The 20,392-nt window shown below is 41.1% G+C and overlaps 1 protein-coding gene across 3 annotated transcripts in view; it reads right to left on the bottom strand.

Moving 5' to 3' along the window:
- Nucleotides 1–20,392, bottom strand: part of LOC126253525 (beta-alanine-activating enzyme) — a 186,295-nt gene that overhangs the window by 129,881 nt on the left and 36,022 nt on the right. For all 3 annotated transcript variants that reach the window (XM_049954905.1, XM_049954904.1, XM_049954902.1), the window contains exon 4: nucleotides 2,769–2,953. In XM_049954905.1, the coding sequence (XP_049810862.1) occupies nucleotides 2,769–2,953 (185 nt within the window). The remainder of the gene's footprint in view (nucleotides 1–2,768; nucleotides 2,954–20,392) is intronic.

Genomic DNA, 20,392 nt, shown 5'->3' with positions numbered 1-20,392 from the left:
TTTTTTTTTGGCTGCAGACATAATAGCAGTAGTAGTAGTAGTAGTAGTAGTAGTAGTGGTAGTGGTAGTGGTAGTGTGGTAGTCGTAGTGGTAGAGGTAGAGGTATTAGTAGTAGTAGTCATAGGAGGAGGAGGAATCGAAGTTTCAATGCAATTTATGCTCAAAACGGTTGAACATCTACTAGATTTCTTCATAAGCATCTCCTGTTTGTCCAGTTGACGAAGCTTGCAGATATACATCATCAATACAAAAGAAACAAGACTGCTCAGATTATTACTGAACTATTTGTTCATTGCATTAGTGTCTAACTGATTTATTAACTTGTATTATGGCCTTTTAGCGGAAAATGCCATGTAGGAAGAAAATAACAAATGATATTGCAAATTTGTGTATCAATTATGTTCAGTGGTAGTCATCTTCAAACTAGCACCCATTTCAGTCCTAAAATGTTCCTTCCAATGCCCAAAACATATCTGCACCACGTGTTCCATGAGACTATGAAGGAGCTTTCCAGTGGAGCACAAGAATATGTATGTAATCATTTTCTCATAAGCTCCTGATGAGCAGTCCAGTTTTGATGAAAACTGTAATAATATAAATCAAAAAGCATTTGTGCATTAATGGCAGAACAAACAGGTCTTTAGTAATGCAGCAGTTTCATTTTCTCCCCATCTTCTTCTTCTTCTTCTTCTTCTTCTTCTTCATAAGGCTGGTAGATTAATGAACACGCTGAACAGAATTGTTTATTTTCTGTGTCTAGTTGTTGTCTTTTGATTATTCAGCCATCACACAACCTCAGATATAAGTTTACTCAGTTTTTTATAAAAATAAAATATAAACCTGTGATATCAAATTAATGGGATGGGCATACACAGGGTGTTACAAAAAGGTACGGCCAAACTTTCAAGAAACATTCCTCACACACAAATAAAGAAAAGATGTTATGTGGAAATGTGTCCGGAAACGCTTAATTTCCATGTTAGAGCTCATTTTAGTTTCATCAGTATGTACTGTACTTTCTTGATTCACCGCCAGTTGGCCCAACTGAAGGAAGGTAATGTTGACTTCGGTGCTTGTGTTGACATGCGACTCATTGCTCTACAGTACTAGCATCAAGCACATCAGTACATAGCATCAACAGGTTAATGGTTTTGCAGTCAGTGCAATGTTTACAAATGCAGAGTTGGCAGATGCCCATTTGATGTATGGATTAGCATGGGGCAATAGCCGTGGCGCAGTACATTTGTATCGAGACAGATTTCCAGAATGAACGTGTCCCGACAGGAAGACATTCGAAGCAATTGATTGGCATCTTAGGGAGCACGGAACATTCCAGCCTATGACTTGCGACTGGGGAAGACCTAGAACAACGAGGATACCTGAAATGGACGAGGCAATTCTTCGTGCAGTTGACGATAACCCTAATGTCAGCGTCAGAGAAGTTGCTGCTGTACAAGGTAACGTTGACCACGTCACTGTATGGAGAGTGCTACGGGAGAACCAGTTGTTTCCGTACCATGTACAGCGTGTGCAGGCACTATCAGCAGCTGATTGGTCTCCACGGGTACATTTCTGCGAATGGTTCATCCAACAATGTGTCAATCCTCATTTCAGTGCAAATGTTCTCTTTACGGATGAGGCTTCATTCCAACGTGATCAAATTGTAAATTTTCACAATCAACATGTGTGGGCTGACGAGAATCCGCACGCAATTGTGCAATCATGTCATCAACACAGATTTTCTGTGAACGTTTGGGCAGGCATTGTTGGTGATGTCTTGATTGGGCCCCATGTTCTTCCACCTACGCTCAATGGAGCACGTTATCATGATTTCATACAGGATACTCTACCTGTGCTGCTAGAACATGTGCCTTTACAAGTACGACACAACATGTGGTTCATGCACGATGGAGCTCCTGCACATTTCAGTCGAAGTGTTTGTACGCTTCACAACAACAGATTTGGTGACTGATGGATTGGTAGAGGCGGACCAATTCCATAGCCTCCACGCTTTCCTGACCTCAACTCTCTTGACTTTCACTTATGGGGGCATTTGAAAGCTCTTGTCTACGCAACCCCGGTACCAAATGTAGAGACTCTTTGTGCTCGTATTGTGGATGGTTGTGATACAATGCGCCATTCTCCAGGGCTGCATCAGCGCATCAGGGATTCCATGCAACGGAGGGTGGATGCATGTATCCTCACTAACGGAGGACATTTTGAACATTTCCTGTAACAATGTGTTTGAAGTCACACTGGTGCGTTCTGTTGCTGTGTGTTTCCATTCCATGATTAATGTGATTTGAAGAGAAGTAATAAAATGAGATCTAACATGGAAAGTAAGCGTTTCCAGACACATGTCCACATAACATATTTTCTTTCTTTGTGTGTGAGGAATGTTTCCTGAAAGTTTGGCCGTACCTTTTTGTAACACCCTGTATATTCAGTTCTAGTAGAGAGACTCTTCATAGAGACATGAATTTTTCTCTCTTACAAACAGCCTACAACTCAGTAAATCTATAGCTAATCCTCCTTTTACTTTCCTATTCTTCTGATAGAATGGACATACACCTGCTACGAGCATACAGTGAAACACAGAGTCGCTCCGCATATACATGGTATTTAGAACCTGTAGTCCTTCTTATCCCCAATACAACAGGAGGAAATGTCACTGTCTCAATATGGGTGTCCAACAGAAAAAGTAGCAATAAAGTAACAAACAAATGGATGTTTAAGAGGTCACTATCATACTTCAGTTTTAGCCTTACCGATATACATGTGACCTTCTCCAACAGTCAAAACATTTCCTTGTTCATCTCGTACTTCCATCAATGTTTCTGACAGAGGTTTGCCAAGAGGTACTGCCATTGCTTCTTCTGCATCAAGTTCAACACGCTGGAGGGATGCCCAACATGAAACCTCTGTGATGCCATACGCTGAGAAAACAGCAGGCCTATAAAGAGTGTATTAGTTCTTCATCAAATATTTCATGCCAAACAGATTTTGAACAAATAATTATACAGTGTTAAATTACTACATTTTATACTAACTAGCATAACACAAGTACTGCCATTTTTGTTCTGAAAGAGCATGCAAAAAGAGTCAAGCAACATACACCGATTCGCCAAAAAATTACAACCACCGACCTACTATTGATATAAAATGGCCACGCAATAGCAGTGCCACCTGGCAAGGAGTGATTGCTGGTACACCACATGCACAATGAGTGTGGTATCACTGAGTGTACTGTTTGTGTGTAGAATTGGGAAGGCACATGATCTGTCTGAATTTGATCAAGGACAGATTGTGATGGCCCTGAGGCTCGGCATGGACATTTCGAAAACTGCACGACTTTCTGGGTGTTCAAGGAGTGCTATGATAAGTGTCTTCAGCATGTGATGAAACAATGTCCAGACATCAAGGGGTTGAGTAGCCACCCCTCATTACACATGGTCAGACATCGTAGGCTGGGCAGTATGGTAAAACAGGATGGGCGGTGAACTGTGGCAGAACTAACATCAGACTTTAATGCTGGGCAGAGTACAACTGTGCACTGAACACTCCTAATGATGGGCCTCTGCAACTGATGAGCCATGTATGTGCCAATGTTAGCACCACAACAACAGCAACTACCACTAAAATGGGCATGTGACCATCAGTACTGAACATTGGTGCAGTGGCAGAGCATTGCATGGTCTTATGAATCCTGATATCTTCTTCATCATGCCAATGGGAGGATGCAAACCTGTCGTCTTCCAGGGAACAGCTCCTTGACACCTGTACTGCAGGATGAGACAAGCTGGTGGTAGCTCCATTATGTTCTGGGGAACATTCACATGGGCAACAACCATGGCTCCAGTGGAGCTCATACAAGGCACCATCAGGGCCAAGGAGTATTGTACACTGGTTGCAGGCCATATACACCTCTTCATGACGATCATGTTTCCCAACGGCAGTGACATTTTTCAATAAGATAATGCACCATGTCACAAGGCCAGGAATGTGATGGAGTGGTTCAAGGGACACAGTGGCGAGTTCCAATTCACATGCTGGCCCCTCAGCTCGCTAGATCTGAACCCGGTCGAATGTGGTGTCAGAGCTCCCCCCCCTCCCCCCCCCCCCGCCCCCCCCACTATTTATGGGAATCAGGTGACTTGCGTGTGTAGATGTGGCGCGTCAATCGCACCCTATAGTGACCTACCACGGCTTCATTGCTTCCATGCCACACTGCATCGTTGCTGTTATCCATGCCAAATATGGTCATACTGGCTATTAGGTAGGTGGTCATAATGTTCTGGCTCACAAAATAAACAAAAGTGGAAACAGTGAAAGTCAAGATGATAATGAGGCTTATTGACTGTCGTTCTACCTACATGTCATTCACAAATGATACTGGAAAGTGAAGAAATGGCAATGGTGCACATAGTACCCTTCGCTACACATTATAAGGTGCTTGTGGAGGAAAGAAGGACAAAAAGCATCTTTTTTTCATATATGCACACTGCAAGTTACTTTAAATTGCAAAATACATTATTTTGCTGCAACACTGATGACAATAATTATTTTAGCTTTCACTGAAATGTACTCACTACCATTTTCACTTATAGATATGTGGGGTTTAGAGTGTCAAGGAACAACACTATAATAACAACCTATTAGCCAAATCATTTAAACCATAAGTGCACAGATAAGTGTACATCCAAAATCTCACCAGCACGTACAGGTAATAAATATAAAACACTTCCTCAAGAAAAATTAAAAAAATTAAGCCAATAAATTTCAACGGATTTGTGTCAACAGCAAATTTCTGAGAGAAGAGAGTATTAACCAGCCATTTTGTACAATATTAAAAACCAAGTGCCACATAAAATATGAAAATATCTACCTAAGTGACAGTCAGTACACCATAACATCTTACTAACTTGGAAGAGGAATGATAAAGTCAGGTGGTAAGGTAAACTGAGCACTGCTTAATTTCTCTCACTTTTACCCTATGTCTTCCAACAAGGCATAACAGTCTCCGTAAACTATTCACTGAAAACTGTATTAATGAAAAGTGACTGATAACTGAAATTATTACAGTAACATGTAATGGTAAAAATAGTATGAACTAATCAGTAGATTTGAAAGTGCTGACACCAATCATTAGAAAATAATCATTCCACTATTTCCAACAACCTGATTCATTTTTCTGAAAATAAATTAATTGGAAAGATAACTGCAATTAAAGTTCTAACTTATCCAAAATTACTTTTGCCATCTGAGTCAGCATACCTGTTAATTCCAGGATTTGAGTTTATAATTTTGTTGCCCTTATTTTTTAGAACCAGATACAATCCATCATTACTCAATAAATCAATTAATTAAAGAATTGACTAAATGAACATAATCCATACTCAAATCATAAATGGAATAGTAACTCTCACTGCTACATTTTCACGACTAAACTGTTGAATTGATTTTGATAAAATTTGGTACAGAGCTTGAACCCCAAGGAATAACAAAGGCTACTTTAAAAAAGGGTGAAGTAGGAATGCTTATGACTTGGAATGTTTATAAATTATTCAGTGGCAGTGCAAATCCAATGTTTACTCATGCACATGGTTTCTGAAATTTTAAAAAGAATTACTATACCACCTGTTGAAGCTGGACAGTTTTTACAGAAAAATATCTGTGGAAATATAACAATGAAAACAATCAACATTTGACAAAATAATTTAATTTGATAGATAAAAAAATCTACTCACCACGCAGCACCAGAACACACACAAAGAAGAAAGTTATGATTACGCAAGTTTTCGGAGACAGTAGTTCCTTCTTCAGGCAGAAGGGTTGAAGAAGGAAGAGGGGTGAAGGAAAAGGACTGGAAACATCTAGGGAAAGGGATAGATTTTGGGAAAGTCACCCAGAACCACAGATCAGGGGACACTTACCGGACAGGATGAGAAGGAAAAACTGCACAAGTTAATCAGAATGAAAAGCTAAGTGTATTGTATGTAACATAGATGGGAGACTGACAGTGAAAAACAGATGGGTAAGTCAATGAAAGGTGTATAAAACTAAAACGGAGTGAAGAAAAGATCAGTTACTGCGAATAAATGCTGAGACAGAAGAAATTAACGTAAATTAAGACCAGGTGTGTGGCAAAAACCAAGGATATGTAGTAGTGCAAGTTCCCATCTGAGGAGTTCTAAGAAACTGTTGTCTGGGGGAAGAATCCAGATGGCACTTGAGGTGAAACAGGTACTGAGACTGTCACGTTATAAAGCATGCTTTGCAACAGGATATTCCCTGTTGATAGTATACACTCTCTATGTCCATTTATCCTAATTGATAATTTGGTGGTTGTCATGCCAATGTAAAAGGCCGAACAGTGTATACATAACATCTGATACATGATGTGTCATTTCAAATGGTTCAAATGGTTCTGAGCACTATGGGACTTAACATCTGTGGTCAGCAGTCACCTAGAACTTAGAACTACTTAAACCTAACTAACCTAAGGACATCACACATATCCATGCCCGAGGCAGGATTCGAACCTGCGACCGTAGCAGTCACGCGGTTCCAGACTGAAGCGCCTAGAATCGCACGGCCACACCGGCCGGCCGATGAGTCATTTCACAGATGGTTCTCCCTCTGATAGTATATGTTTTGTCAGTTACAGGGCTGATATAGGTGGTGGTAGGAAGGTGCAAAGGACAAGTCTCGTGGTGGGGATGGTCACAGTGGTAGGAGCCATAAGGTAGGGATATAGGTGCAGTAGGAGCATAAGGTCTGACAAGAATATTGGGGAGATTGGGAGAGTGACAAAAAGGTCTTCTAGGTGTGGTGGGTAAAATCTCAGACAGAATGGATCTCTTTTCAGTGCAAGATTTTAGGAAGTCATGCCCTTGTCAAAGTAGCTAAGTAATACACTCCAGACCAGGATAATAATGAGTGACCGGGTGCTGTGCTCCAAAGTTGTTTTTTGGAGGGATCAGCAGTACCAGGACTGGATGTGATGGCTCAGGAAAACTGCTTTTGAACTAGACTGGTGGGGTAATTAGGTCTAGTGAAGGCTCAGGTGTGAATGGTGGTGTATTGCTGTAAAGAATCTGCATCAGAACAAATACATTTGCCTCAAACACCAAGGCCGTATGGGAGAAAATGTTTGATGTGGAAAGGATGGCAAGTGTCAAAATGTAAGTACTGTTGTTTGTTAGTAGGTTTATTGTGGACAGAAGTGTGTAGAAGGCCTTGGGTGAGGATGAGAACAACATCACAGATAGTGGAATAGGATTTGGAATAGGACCATGTGAAATTTAATTGGGAGATGGTATTAAGAGATTCCAGGAATTTTAACAGATCAGCCTCACCATGAGTCCATGTGACAAAGATGTCATCAATGTATCTAAAACAAACAAGGCCTGATGGCTTATGGATCCCAGAAAAGCTGCCTCTAAGTGACCCTTGAAATGGCTGGTTTAGAAAGGATCCATCCTAGTTTCCTTGGCTGTACCCCTGATTTGTTTGTATGTCTGCTTCTCAAAGATGAAGTAATTGTTGGTAAGTACAAAGCTGGTTAAGGTGAACAAGAAGGATGTCATAGGTTTGGAATAAGGTGGATGCTGATTGAGGAAATGTTCAGCAGCAGTCTGACCACGTATGTGGAGGATGTTGGTAAAGAGGGGAACAAGCAGGGTGTGTAGTGAGAGTGGGACAGAAATGGATTTCAGATGATCTAGGAAATGGTTGGTGTCTTTGACATAGGAGGGAAGTCTTTGTACTATGGGTTGCCGTTGTTGATCAACTAAGGCAGATATACTTTTGGTGGGTGCCTTGAAGCCAGCAACTGTAGGATGGCCAGTATGATTGTGTTTGTAGATCTTAGAAAGAAGGTAAAAGGTGGGGATCCATGGTTTGGATGCGGTAAGAAGTTCTACGGGTTGAGGTGTTTATCCTTGTGAGAGGCCTGAGGTTTTAAGGAGGGACTGCAAGTCAGCTTGAATCACAGGGATGGGATCTTGACGGCAGACACTGAATGTAGAGCTATCAGACAGCTGGCCTAGACCTTCTCTAACATACTCCTTTTGGTGAAGTACCACAGTGGTAGATCCTTTGTCTGCTGGGAGAATAATGATGGAGTCATCAGGTATTAGGGAATGTACAGCCTGAAGTTCTGCAGAGGACAAGTTAGGGTCATGTAGGGACCTGAGGAAGGGTTGCAAAGCAATGCTGGATGTGAGGAGTTCTTGGAAAGTTTGTAAGGAATGATTTTGAGGAAGTAGTGTGGATCAAGTTGATATTGTGACTGGAACTGTTCAAGGCAGGGTTCAGTGTCAGATTTGCTGTTGCAAGGGGTTTGGATTTGGTTTGCAAAGTGATATTTCCAGTTGAGATTACATGTGAAGGAAAGTTGGTCCTTCACCAAAGCAGCATGATAAAATGCAGGTTTAGGGCTGAAAGTAAGAGCCTTAGATAATATAGATAATTCAGGAGGGGGGGAGTGGTTTAGATGAGAGGCTGAGGACACTGTACTGTTGTGACTGGTTCTTGTGATTATGGGTTATTCTTGGTCTGGAAGACAGTGGTGAAGGCTGCCGGATGTCAAAGAGGCTGGCCAAGCTCGGTTTGTAGGAGAGAAGTGGTGTTTGATGGTGTGGCTGTTTAGGGAGCTGCAGAGGGACAGGAAGGGAAACACCACTGTTCAGCTAAGAGAAGGTGGGGTAGCTAATTTTATCTTGAACTGCAAGTGAATATGGGAAATAAAGAATGGTTCCTGGTGGACAGTTTTGGTGCTGACTAACGAATTTGTAGGAGAGATAAATGAAAAAAAAAAAGTCACAAGGAGAAGGAGATATTGTGGAATATTTGACTGAACAAGTCACCTCATACCCTACAGAGTTCTTTCACTAATTGAAATTGTGAGGAGTGCCTTCATATAAATTGAGGTTAAAGGTTAGTGTTCTGGTCCTCTTAAGGAGAAATCTTGATGTGACCAGAGCGCATAACATTGCACACTTACAAGTTACATATCTGGGCCAAAATACTGTTAGGGCTATTATAATCAGTGTCACAGCTAAAGGAGAAAGTGTTTTGATTTCACGAATCCTAATTATACTGAAAAATTTGCCATTTCAATTCTGAATAAAAACTGCTTTTGGAATGACCATAAATATAGTCCAATGGTAAAAACTCAAATTTGCCAGTGTGCATATAGTAAAATCACCTTTCTCTCATGGAAAATCTGTGTCATGCTCACCTGTATCCAGCTGCCACAAAATCTTTACGTCTTTGCAGAAGGAGACGAGACTAAAAATGTTGTTTATACAACTCTACATCTACATCTACATGATTACTCTGCAATTCACATTTAAGTGCTTGGCAGACGGTTCATCGAACCACAATCATACTATCTCTCTACCATTCCACTCCCGAACAGCGCGCAGGAGAAACGAACACCTCAACCTTTCTGTTCGAGCTCTGATTTCTCTTATTTTATTTTGATGATCATTCCTACCTATGTAGGTTGGGCTCAACAAAATATTTTCGCATTCGGAAGAGAAAGTTGGTGACTGAAATTTCGTAAATAGATCTCGCCGCGACGAAAAACGTCTTTGCTTTAATGATTTCCATCCCAACTCGCGTATCATATCTGCCACACTCTCTCCCCTATTACGTGATAATACAAAACGAGCTGCCCTTTTTTGCACCCTTTCGATGTCCTCCGTCAATCCCACCTGGTAAGGATCCCACACCGCGCAGCAATATTCTAACAGAGGACGAACGAGTGTAGTGTGTGTTAAGTTTGTGCAATAAATACGAGGGCAGTTCAATAAGTAATGCAACACATTTTTTTTCTCGGCCAATTTTGGTTGAAAAAACCGGAAATTTCTTGTGGAATATTTTCAAACATTCCCGCTTCGTCTCGTATAATTTCATTGACTTCCGACAGGTGGCAGCGCTGTACAGAGCTGTTAAAATGGCGTCTGTAACGGATGTGCGTTGCAAACAACGGGCAGTGATAGAGTTTCTTTTGGCGGAAAACCAGGGCATCTCAGATATTCATAGGCGCTTGCAGAATGTCTACGGTGATCTGGCAGTGGACAAAAGCATGGTGAGTCATTGGGCAAAGCGTGTGTCATCATCGCCGCAAGGTCAAGCAAGACTGTCTGATCTCCCGCGTGCGGGCCGGCCGTGCACAGCTGTGACTCCTGCAATGGCAGAGCGTGCGAACACACTCATTCGAGATGATCGACGGATCACCATCAAACAATTCAGTGCTCAACTTGACATCTCTGTTGGTAGTGCTGTCACAATTGTTCACCAGTTGGGATATTCAAAGGTTTGTTCCCGCTGGGTCCCTCGTTGTCTAACCGAACACCATAAAGAGCAAAGGAGAACCATCTGTGCGGTATTGCTTGCTCGTCATGTGGCTGAGGGTGACAATTTCTTGTCAAAGATTGTTACAGGCGATGAAACATGGGTTCATCACTTCAAACCTGAAACAAAGCGGCAATCAATGGAGTGGCGCCACACCCACTCCCCTACCAAGAAAAAGTTTAAAGCCATACCCTCAGCCGGTAAAGTCATGGTTACAGTCTTCTGGGACGCTGAAGGGGTTATTCTGTTTGATGTCCTTCCCCATGGTCAAACGATCAACTCTGAAGTGTATTGTGCTACTCTTCAGAAATTGAAGAAACGACTTCAGCGTGTTCGTAGGCACAAAAATCAGAACAAACTTCTCCTTCTTCATGACAATGCAAGACCTCACACAAGTCTTCGCACCCGAGAGGAGCTCACAAAACTTCAGTGGACTGTTCTTCCTCATGCACCCTACAGCCCCGATCTCGCACCGTCGGATTTCCACATGTTTGACCCAATGAAGGACGCAATCCGTCGGACGCACTACGCGGATGATGAAGAAGTTATTGATGCAGTACGACGTTGGCTCCGACATCAACCAGTGGAATGGTACCGTGCAGGCATACAGGCCCTCATTTCAAGGTGGCGTAAGGCCGTAGCATTGAATGGAGAATAACCTGGTGTATTTCAATGCTGAATAAAACAACCCCTGTTTAAGACAAAAAATGTGTTGCATTACTTATTGAACTGCCCTCATAATTGATAAGGAATAAAAATTTTTGAGCTTTTAGTATTTTTTAACTAAGATTTGTCATACAGCAAAATAATACAAACTTGTTAATTATGTACCTATATACTGGCAACACACACACACACACACACACACACACACACACACACACACACACCACTATATATGCAAAGTAACTGGATAGATAAAAAATCTATTAACCAAGTGGCAGCAGGGTGGTACAAATAAATAAATGAATGGACTAGCACATAAGGTAGAAAACAGATGCAGTTTCAACAAGACAGATGACAATGTAGACTGACCACTGACCAGGGGGTTACATAAGAAGGAATGATTGCCACATGGACTAATACAACAACAAAAAAATGCCGTCACTTGGTGAGCAGATTTTTTATCTATCCAATTACTTCATATTGTCAGAAATTGACTATTTTTGCCACTATACAGGGTGTCCCATTTACTTGACCACCATAATAACTGTTTGTCCAGATGCAAATTACAAAATGCTTCAAGCAAATGTTCTTTAGCCATCAGGGGGACACCAATCAGCATGATTGCCTTGGTTGTAGCTTTGCTTTTTACAAAGATATGAACAGCGGTATGACTTTTTTAAATAGCACCCTATATTTTTTATTTGGTAATCCATTTCCTCTCCAGAAGACTTATTCAAAAATGTATCACAGTGTACCATTCACTGAAACACAATGTCATTAATTACATAACACAACATTGACGCTGATGCTCCCAGCACTGGTGCAGGTACTCTAGGTAATGGAACACATCCACATGCTGACATTGACAGAGGACAAATGCAAACATAAGTAGAATGCACACACATCATCAGTTAAAGAGTTGTGTGAGTTGAATGTACACCAATGAAGAGAAGGTAGAAATGCTACTTATCTATGGTGGATGTAAGTTAGTAGAACAGTAATTGCAGTACTGTTTTCTGATGTACAGGTAAATTTAGTATAGTAGTTTAGTCCTTTTAAACATTGTTGTGTGGAGTAGACGTACAGTAAAGACTGGGATTGAACCGTCGTCCTCCCGAATGCGAGTCAGTGTCTAACCACTGTGCCACCTCGCTCGGTTTAATGTCTGGTGTGGGATGCTTGGAACCCTTATTTCATCAATGGTAGTCTAAACAGCATAGTGTACACCATCTCTCTCAGATGAGTTCTTCCTCCTCTTCTGGATGAAGTGCTGCTAAGAGCCATAATGCTTATGTGGTATCAACACGATGGATGTCCAGCACATAATGCCTTACGTGCACGTCGTGTTCTGAACTGAAGGTATCCTGCCAGATGGACTGGTTGAGGAGGAACAGTTACTTGGCTTGCTAGGTCTCCTGATTTAAATCCTCTGGACTTTTTTTTCTTTGGGGATGTATTAAAGACGTTGTCTATCACGATATTCCAACAACTCCAGAGGACATGCAGGAATGTATCATGCTTTCTTTTAATTCTCTTCAGCAGGCAACACTGGAAGAAGTACATAATTCTTTCATGCAACGAGTGCACCAGTGTATCAGTGTCCAGGGTCACCACTATGAGCACCTATGAATGTTCTACTCCTGGGCAATGGTACAGGAGACTCAAAGTCAAATTTGTGTTATGTTTTTACTTGGTTTTCATTTGTTTTCTGACAACTCCAGCAAGTGGACAAGTTTGTGATCCCAGGCTCAAAATCAATGTTGTGTTATGTAATTAATTATGTTGTGTTTCAGTGAATGATACACTGCAATACATTTTTGTTTAAGTCTTTAGGAGAGGAAATGAAGCGACAAATAAAAAATACAGGCTGCCATTTAAAAAGGTCATACCACTGTTCATATCTTTGTAAAAAACAAAGCTACAACAAAGGAATCATGCTGAGTGATGTCCCCCGATGGCTAAAGAACATTTGCTTGAAACGTTTTGTAATTTGCACCTGGACAAACAGTTGTTTAGGGTGCTTAAGATAAATGGGACACCCTGTATATGCAGATATTTACAAATTAATTGCTTACTTTCTCGCCATTACTCATCATAACAATGCTACTAATGTGTAAGTGCAGCCACAAGTAACAGTTAGTTTCAAATATGGCACCTTTACTTGTACATAGGTAATTTACAGTGGAGGTATACAATTTAGTCAGCAATGTTTTTTACTTTGTTAATAAAATATTTTAGTTGAAGCTAGTTCTTCTTGAAAGCTATAGAGTATCTGCTTTAGCAAAATTTCCACTCCACAATTTTATAAAATACAATGGTGTTCTCACAATCACAGAAAATCATCACACCAGTCAGTGGGTACCCCTCTCATCCCAAAAATCATTAGTCTACGTCCAGCAATCACATAAGTATGGCCTACGGATAATGAGTACACGGTTAGATGCAAGACGATAAGACTTGTGTAAAAAGTCTGTGTACTGTTACCATCAAACTGACAGCTAAATGAAAGTACACTTAAAATTTTGCTCACATTAGCATTTTTGTGGTATTTCCATTAATGAAAACCAGTAACTTACTGTGTATAGTAATGTTTACTTCAGGCTGCATAAGACTAGCATTTTGTTAACTGTTCTACTGTGAATAACAGGACACATTTGTGCAACAGATAATGACATACTGCATTAATTTTAATAAACTGACGGTTAGGTTCAGTGTCACTAAATACTGAATGTACATTAGTGGACTGTAAAGTAATGTTATGTACAAATGAACTAAGTATAGACAACAAGAATGGACTGTGTAGATAATCTGACCACTGAATGTTATTCTTGTTTATAACACCAAGAAGTAAGGGTGTTTTATTTGATTGCTTAATGACATTGTCCTGAATGAAAATCAGCAGAATAGCTGTAGCTAGATTTACAGGTGGAACAGTACATAAAGAACTTTCAATTGACAGATACTGGTTGTCACACCAATGAAAATGCCTAATTTTAGTAAATGTGCATTCATGAAAAATTTTGCAATGTGGTGTTCCCCTTTGAACTGTATGACTACTAACAAAAGCAATTTCAGGTTATGAGAGTTCAATGCTGCACATGCCACCAAGGAACTTTAATCTACACCAAAATAAGTAAATTTACAGATTTCTGGAAAAGAGAAAGGATATGCAGATATTACAGACAATTTTCTGTTTTGGACTGCACTTCCCAACAGAAATTGATAATAATTTCAAATTGTATTAGAAGTGCTTTACAAAGCTTCAAAATATAACTTTGCCTCAGGTGTTTCTACATTTCTCAGGAACCCAAACTGATCATCCCCAAGATGAATGTGACAATTACAGGCAATCCTCACTCAGTTTGACACCATGAATCAAGACAGCCCTGCAAAATTGTTTTCTGCCAGGTACAAAAACATATTTCCTGAAACTACAAGTGGCATTCAGTATGTAATGTAACAATTTTTTTTCCAATTCAGGTTGGTTTTATTCAGGATTCCAACACACCACATCCTCCCCACTCTTTTCAATACAAAACAGTATTTTCCAACATAACCTCTATTCAATCGAAGGCCTTACGCCACCTTACTGACAGGACATGTATGCCCGCACGGTATCAATCTACTGGTCGATGTCAGAGCCAACATCTTACTGCGTCAATAACCTATCCCTCATCCATGTACTGCTTCCCGCTGAATGCATTCCCCAATGGGCCAAACAGATGGAAGTCGGAAGGTGTGAGATTTGCCTGTAGAGTAGATGAGGAATAATAGTCCAATGAAGTTTTGTGAGATCCTCTCAGATGTGCAGACTTGTGTGTGGCCTTGTGCTGTTATGAAGAAGGTGAAGTACATTTGCATTTTTGTAGTGATGAACACAGTGAAATAATTTCTTCAGTTACCTGAGGACAGCACAGTACTTTTCCGTGCAGAGTTGATCATTGCATCACAAGGAAGGAATAAAACAGTCCCAGTCCTAGAAGATCATAGCCACAACTTTACTGACTGAGGGTGTGGCTTTGAACTTTTTCTTTGGAGGAGAGGTAGTGTAGCACCGCTCCATAAATTGCCATTTCGTTTCTGGTTCTAAGTAAATGAGCCATGTCTCAACACCTGTGATGATGTTTGACAAAAAATTGTCTTAATCAGCTTCATAATGCAGAAGAAATTCTGCACATATGGCCCTTCGCCACTCTTTATGGTCTTCTGCTAAGCGGTGTGGATCCCAGTGGGCACTAACTTTTGAGTATCCCAACTGGTGGACGAGGGTGTCAGCACTACAAACAAAGACGTCCAGTTGTGTAGCAAGGTGCTTGGTTGTGATTTGTTGATCACCTTGAGTGAGAGTGTCTGCATGTTCCAAAACTGCAAGAGTCACAGCTCTGCTCACATGCACGAGATCGGACAGGTTTGTGTGATCTTTTTGCAATTGTTCAGTCAAGGTCTCCACAGACATCCTGCAAGTGCCTTGAATATCTGTGATGCTCTGGTTTTCCTCCAAAAGAAACTAAGTGATAGCTCTGTATTTGGAACACACCTCCGTTACAGATTCATTTTGAAGGTTATCGGAACTTCATGAAACTACAAAGGCTGAAGCGGGAATATTCCACAATGTCCCAAGACAAATTCCACATTTTTTTCAATTGAAATTGGCTGATGAAAAAAATGTGTTGAATTACTTATTGAACACCTCTCGTACATGGGTGTCAAATCCTAGGTAGTAGTACAAAGCCTGAGAAGAGAACACACAATCAGAACATTATAAAAATGTTGCAAGAGAGAGATTACTACTGAAACAATGTGCACTAGTTAATAAGAGTGAAAAGCTAAGTGCATTGTATGTAACCAAGGCGAAAAATAGACAGGTCAGAAAATGAAAGATGTAGAAATTAAAATGGAGTGAAGAAAGGAGTAGTTACTGTGAAGAAACGTGGACATAGAAGAAATTCATGTAAATTAAGGCCAGGTGGGCGGCGAGAACATGTTGTAGCACTAGTTCCCACCAGCAGAGTTCTGAGAAAGTGGTGTCTGCAGGAAGAATCCAGATGGCGCGTGTAGTGAAACAGGCACTGAGGTCACAAGCAGGCTTTGTAACAGGATACTGTGTGTTGCTGGTATACACCTTCTGCCTATGCCCCTTCATCCTGACTGATAACTGGGTGGTAGTTATGTCCATGTAAAAGGCCAAATAGTGTTTACATAACAGGTGGTATGACATGTGCTGTTTCACAGGTCGCTCGCCCTTTGATAGTGCATGTTTTGTCAGTTAGAGGACTCATATAGGTGTGATATGAGGATGAAATCAGCTTCAAGGAAAGTGGCAAGAGATTCAGAACAGCACCATGTGAAATTTAACTTGGAGAAGGTATTAAGAGATTCCAGGAACTATAAAAGGTCAGCCTCACCATGTGTCCAAATGGAAAAGATGTCATCAATGTATCTAAATCAAACCAGGGGCTCAAGGCTTCTGGAACCGAGGCAAGTCCCCTCCATGCAACCCATGAAAAGGATGGCACAGAAAGGAGCCATCCTGGTTCCCGTGGTCATACCCCTGATCTGTTTGTATGTCTGTCTCTCAAACGTGAAGTAATTATTGGTAAGTATAAAGATGATTAAGGTGAGCAAGCCAAATTCAGACTGCAGCAACATGCCAAATTTCACCTCAAAAAGATATCCCACCTTCTCCTAAACTACATCGACAGTGGTGTTTTCCTTCCTGTCCCTCTGCAGTTCCCCAATCAGCCACACAATCAACCACCATTCCTGTCCTACAAACAGAGCTTGGCCAACATCCAACAGCCTTCACCACTCTCCCACACCAATAATAACTCATACTCACAAGAACCAGTCACAATAGTACTGCATTTCACCAAAAAATCTCACTTTCAACCCTAATTATATATTTAAAAATGCTGCTTTGGTGAAAGACCTATTTTCCTTTACACTTAATTTCAACTGGAAATGTCACTTTGCAATCCCACCCCAAAACCTTTCCGACAGCGAACCTGACATTGAAACTTGCCTTGAGCAGTTCCAACCACAATCTCAATTTGATCCACCCAGTGTTGCTTCACAACCCTTCCTCAGGTACCTACAAGATGACACTAACCTGCCCTCTGCAGAACTCCAGGCTCTACATTCCCTAATACCTGATGATTCCATCATTATCCTCCCAGCAGACAATGAATCTACCACTGTGGTACTTGACCAAAAGAAGTATGTTAGTGAGGGTGTACGGCAGCTGTATGATAACTTTACAAAGACCATCTACCATCAAGATCCCATCCTGTGATTCAAATTTATTTGTAGTCCCCCCTAAAAACCTCAGGCCCCTCAAAAGGACTTACACCTCAACCCATAGAACTTCTTACCCTACCCAAACCACGGATATCCGCCTTTTACCTTCTTTCTAAGACCACAAACACAATCATACTGGCCATCCTACAGTTGCTGACTTCAAGGCACCCACCAAAAGTACATCTGCCTTAGTTGCTCAACACCTTCAACCCATAGTACAAAGACTTCCCTCCTATATCAAAGCTACCAACCATTTCCTGGATCATCTGAAATCCATGTCTGTCCCACTCTCACTACACACCCTGCTTGTCACCACTGATCCCATCCCCCTCTATACCAACATCCTCCATGCACGTGGTCAGACTGCTGCTGAACATTTCCTCAATCAGCATCCACCTTGTTCACCGTAATCAGGTTTGTACTTACCAACAGTTACTTCATCTTTGAGAAGCAGACATACAAACAAATCAGGGTTACAGCCAAGGGAACCAGGATGGATCCTTCCTAGACCAATCTTTTCATGGATCTCTTAGAGGCAGATTTTCTGGGATCCATAAGCCTTCAGGCTCTGGTTTGTTTTAGATACATTGATGACATCTTTGTCACATGGAGGTTGACCTGTTAAAATTCCTGGAATCTCTTTAATACCATCTCCCAATTAAATTTCACATGGTCCTATTCCAAATCCTATTCCACTTTCCATGATGTTGATCTCATCCACACTGAAGGCCTTCTATGCACTTCTGTTCACATTAAACAGTACTTACATTTTGACACTTGCCATCCTTTCCACGTCAAACATTTCCTCCCATATAGCCTTTGTGTTCGAGGCAAACATATTTGTTCTAATGCAGACTCTTCACTGCAATACACCACCATTCTCACCTCAGCCTTCACTGGACCTAATTATCCCAAAAGTCTAGTTCAAAAGCAGATTTCCTGAGCCATTACATCCAGTCCTGGTACTGCTGATCCCTCCAAAAAACAACTTCGGAGCACACCACTGGTCACTCATTATTATCCTGGTCTGGAATGTATTACTCAACTCCTCTGACAAGGCCACGACTTCCTAAAATCTTGCACTGAAATGAGATCCATTCAGTCTGAGATTTTACCCACCACTCCTAGAATAGCTTTCTGTTGCTTTCCCAATCTTCCCAATATTCTTTTCAGGCCCTATGCTCTTTCTGCATCCATCTCCCTGCCTTATGGCTCCTACCTCTGTGACCATGCCTGCTGCAAGATTTGTCCTTTGCACCCTCCTGCCACCACCTATACCAGCCCTATCACTGACAAAACATATACTATCAAAGGGAGAGCCACCTGTGAAACAACACATCACGTATCAGCTTTAATGTATACACTGTTCGGCCTGTTACATCGATATGACTACCACCCAGTTATCATCAGTCAGGATGAATTGAATGGGCGTGGGCAAAGGGTGTATACCAGCAACATACTGCATCCTGTTGCGAAGCATGCTCTACTACATGACAGTCATGACCACAGTGTCTGTTTCACCACATGCACTCTCTGGGTTCTTCCCCCAGATAGCAGTTTCTCAGAACTCCACGGGTGGGAACTAGCGATACAACATGTCCTTGGGTCTTGCCAACCACCTGGCCTTAATTTACATTAATTTCCTCCATCTCAGCATTTATTCACAGTAACTAATCCTTCCTTCATTCCATTTTAGTTTTCTACATCTTTCATGTTTTGACCTGTCTATTTTTCACCATCCCCCCCTGCCAACACTGTTTCATACAATGCACTTAGCTTTTCACTCTTATTAACTCGTGCACAATGTTTCTGCACTAATCTCTGTCTTGAATATTAGCCTGTCTTCCACTTTTAAGTTCTCAGGTTTTCAAATCTCATCCAATGCAGTCCCCAACAATTAGTCTTTCCTTCTCATCCTGTCCAGTAAGTCTCCCCTGACCCAGGGTTCTGGGTGACTTTTCCAAACCATACCCCTTTTTCTAATCCTCTCCAGTCGTTTACCTTCATCTGTCTTCCTTCCCCTTCAAATCTTCTGCCAGAAGAAAGAGCCATTGGCTCATAAAGCTTGCATAAGTTAAACCTTTGTGTGTGTGTGTGTGTGTGTGTGTGTGTGTGTGTGTGTGTGTGTGTGTGTGTGTGTTCTCCTGCCGCCACTTAGCAAGTAGATTTTTTTTTTAATCTACCCAATTACATTACATTGTTAATAATTGATTATTTTTGTTCTTATAAAAATGAATTTAGGCTTTCACAGAAGAATTAAAATAAACTTTAAATGTAGTAGTATGGCAATATGTATTTCATTAAACAAGAATGTATAAGTAACTGTAATCTTACTAATAAATGGGACAGGAGAAGATCATCTTTTCATCAACTGCCAAAACAGTAACAATAGGAACAAGACTTGCTGGCTAGTGTGGCCGAGCAGTTCTAGGCGCTTCAGTCTGGAACCGCGCGACCGCTACGGTCGCAGGTTCGAATCCTGCCTCGGGCATGGATGTGTGTGATGTCCTTAGGTTAGTTAGCTTTAAGCAGTTCTAAGTTCTAGGGGACTGATGACCTCAGATGTTAAGTCCCATAGTGCTCAGAGCCATTTGAACCATTTTTTGAACAAGACTTATGAATAAAGAGATGTTAATATATTTAAATCTTCAAGCATCTTGTGGTTTTCTGTTGTCACAACAGGGTACTCAGTGGTTTGGAGAAAGGCAAAGACTACATAAATGAGAGAAAGTTATTCAGAAATCTGTGCCAAGAGAAACATACTACATGCCAGAAAGGAATCAGAAATAACAACCAGTAATGATTACTAATGCAATGATACTACAGCTTCAGAAGTAGATCAGATCTCTAGGGCAAAATTCTGTTAGAAAATATATAGAGAGGAATGTGTTAGACAGTTCGTTACTGCAAAAGTTGCTCCAATATTTCCACAGCTGCAGATGAAGAATGGTGATTACCCCTCTCCCTTTACATATTTCCTGAAGCATTTTCTGTTAAAAAGATGAAATGAGATATTCTTACGATTGCAGATTTCATGTCATGTAAATAAAAACAATAAAACCTT

Source organism: Schistocerca nitens, chromosome 4 (genome assembly GCF_023898315.1).
Source record: "Schistocerca nitens isolate TAMUIC-IGC-003100 chromosome 4, iqSchNite1.1, whole genome shotgun sequence".
Lineage (NCBI taxonomy): Eukaryota > Metazoa > Arthropoda > Insecta > Orthoptera > Acrididae > Schistocerca > Schistocerca nitens.
The sequence above is the reverse complement of the archived record's forward strand: the minus strand, read 5'-3'. Positions and strand labels throughout refer to the sequence as shown.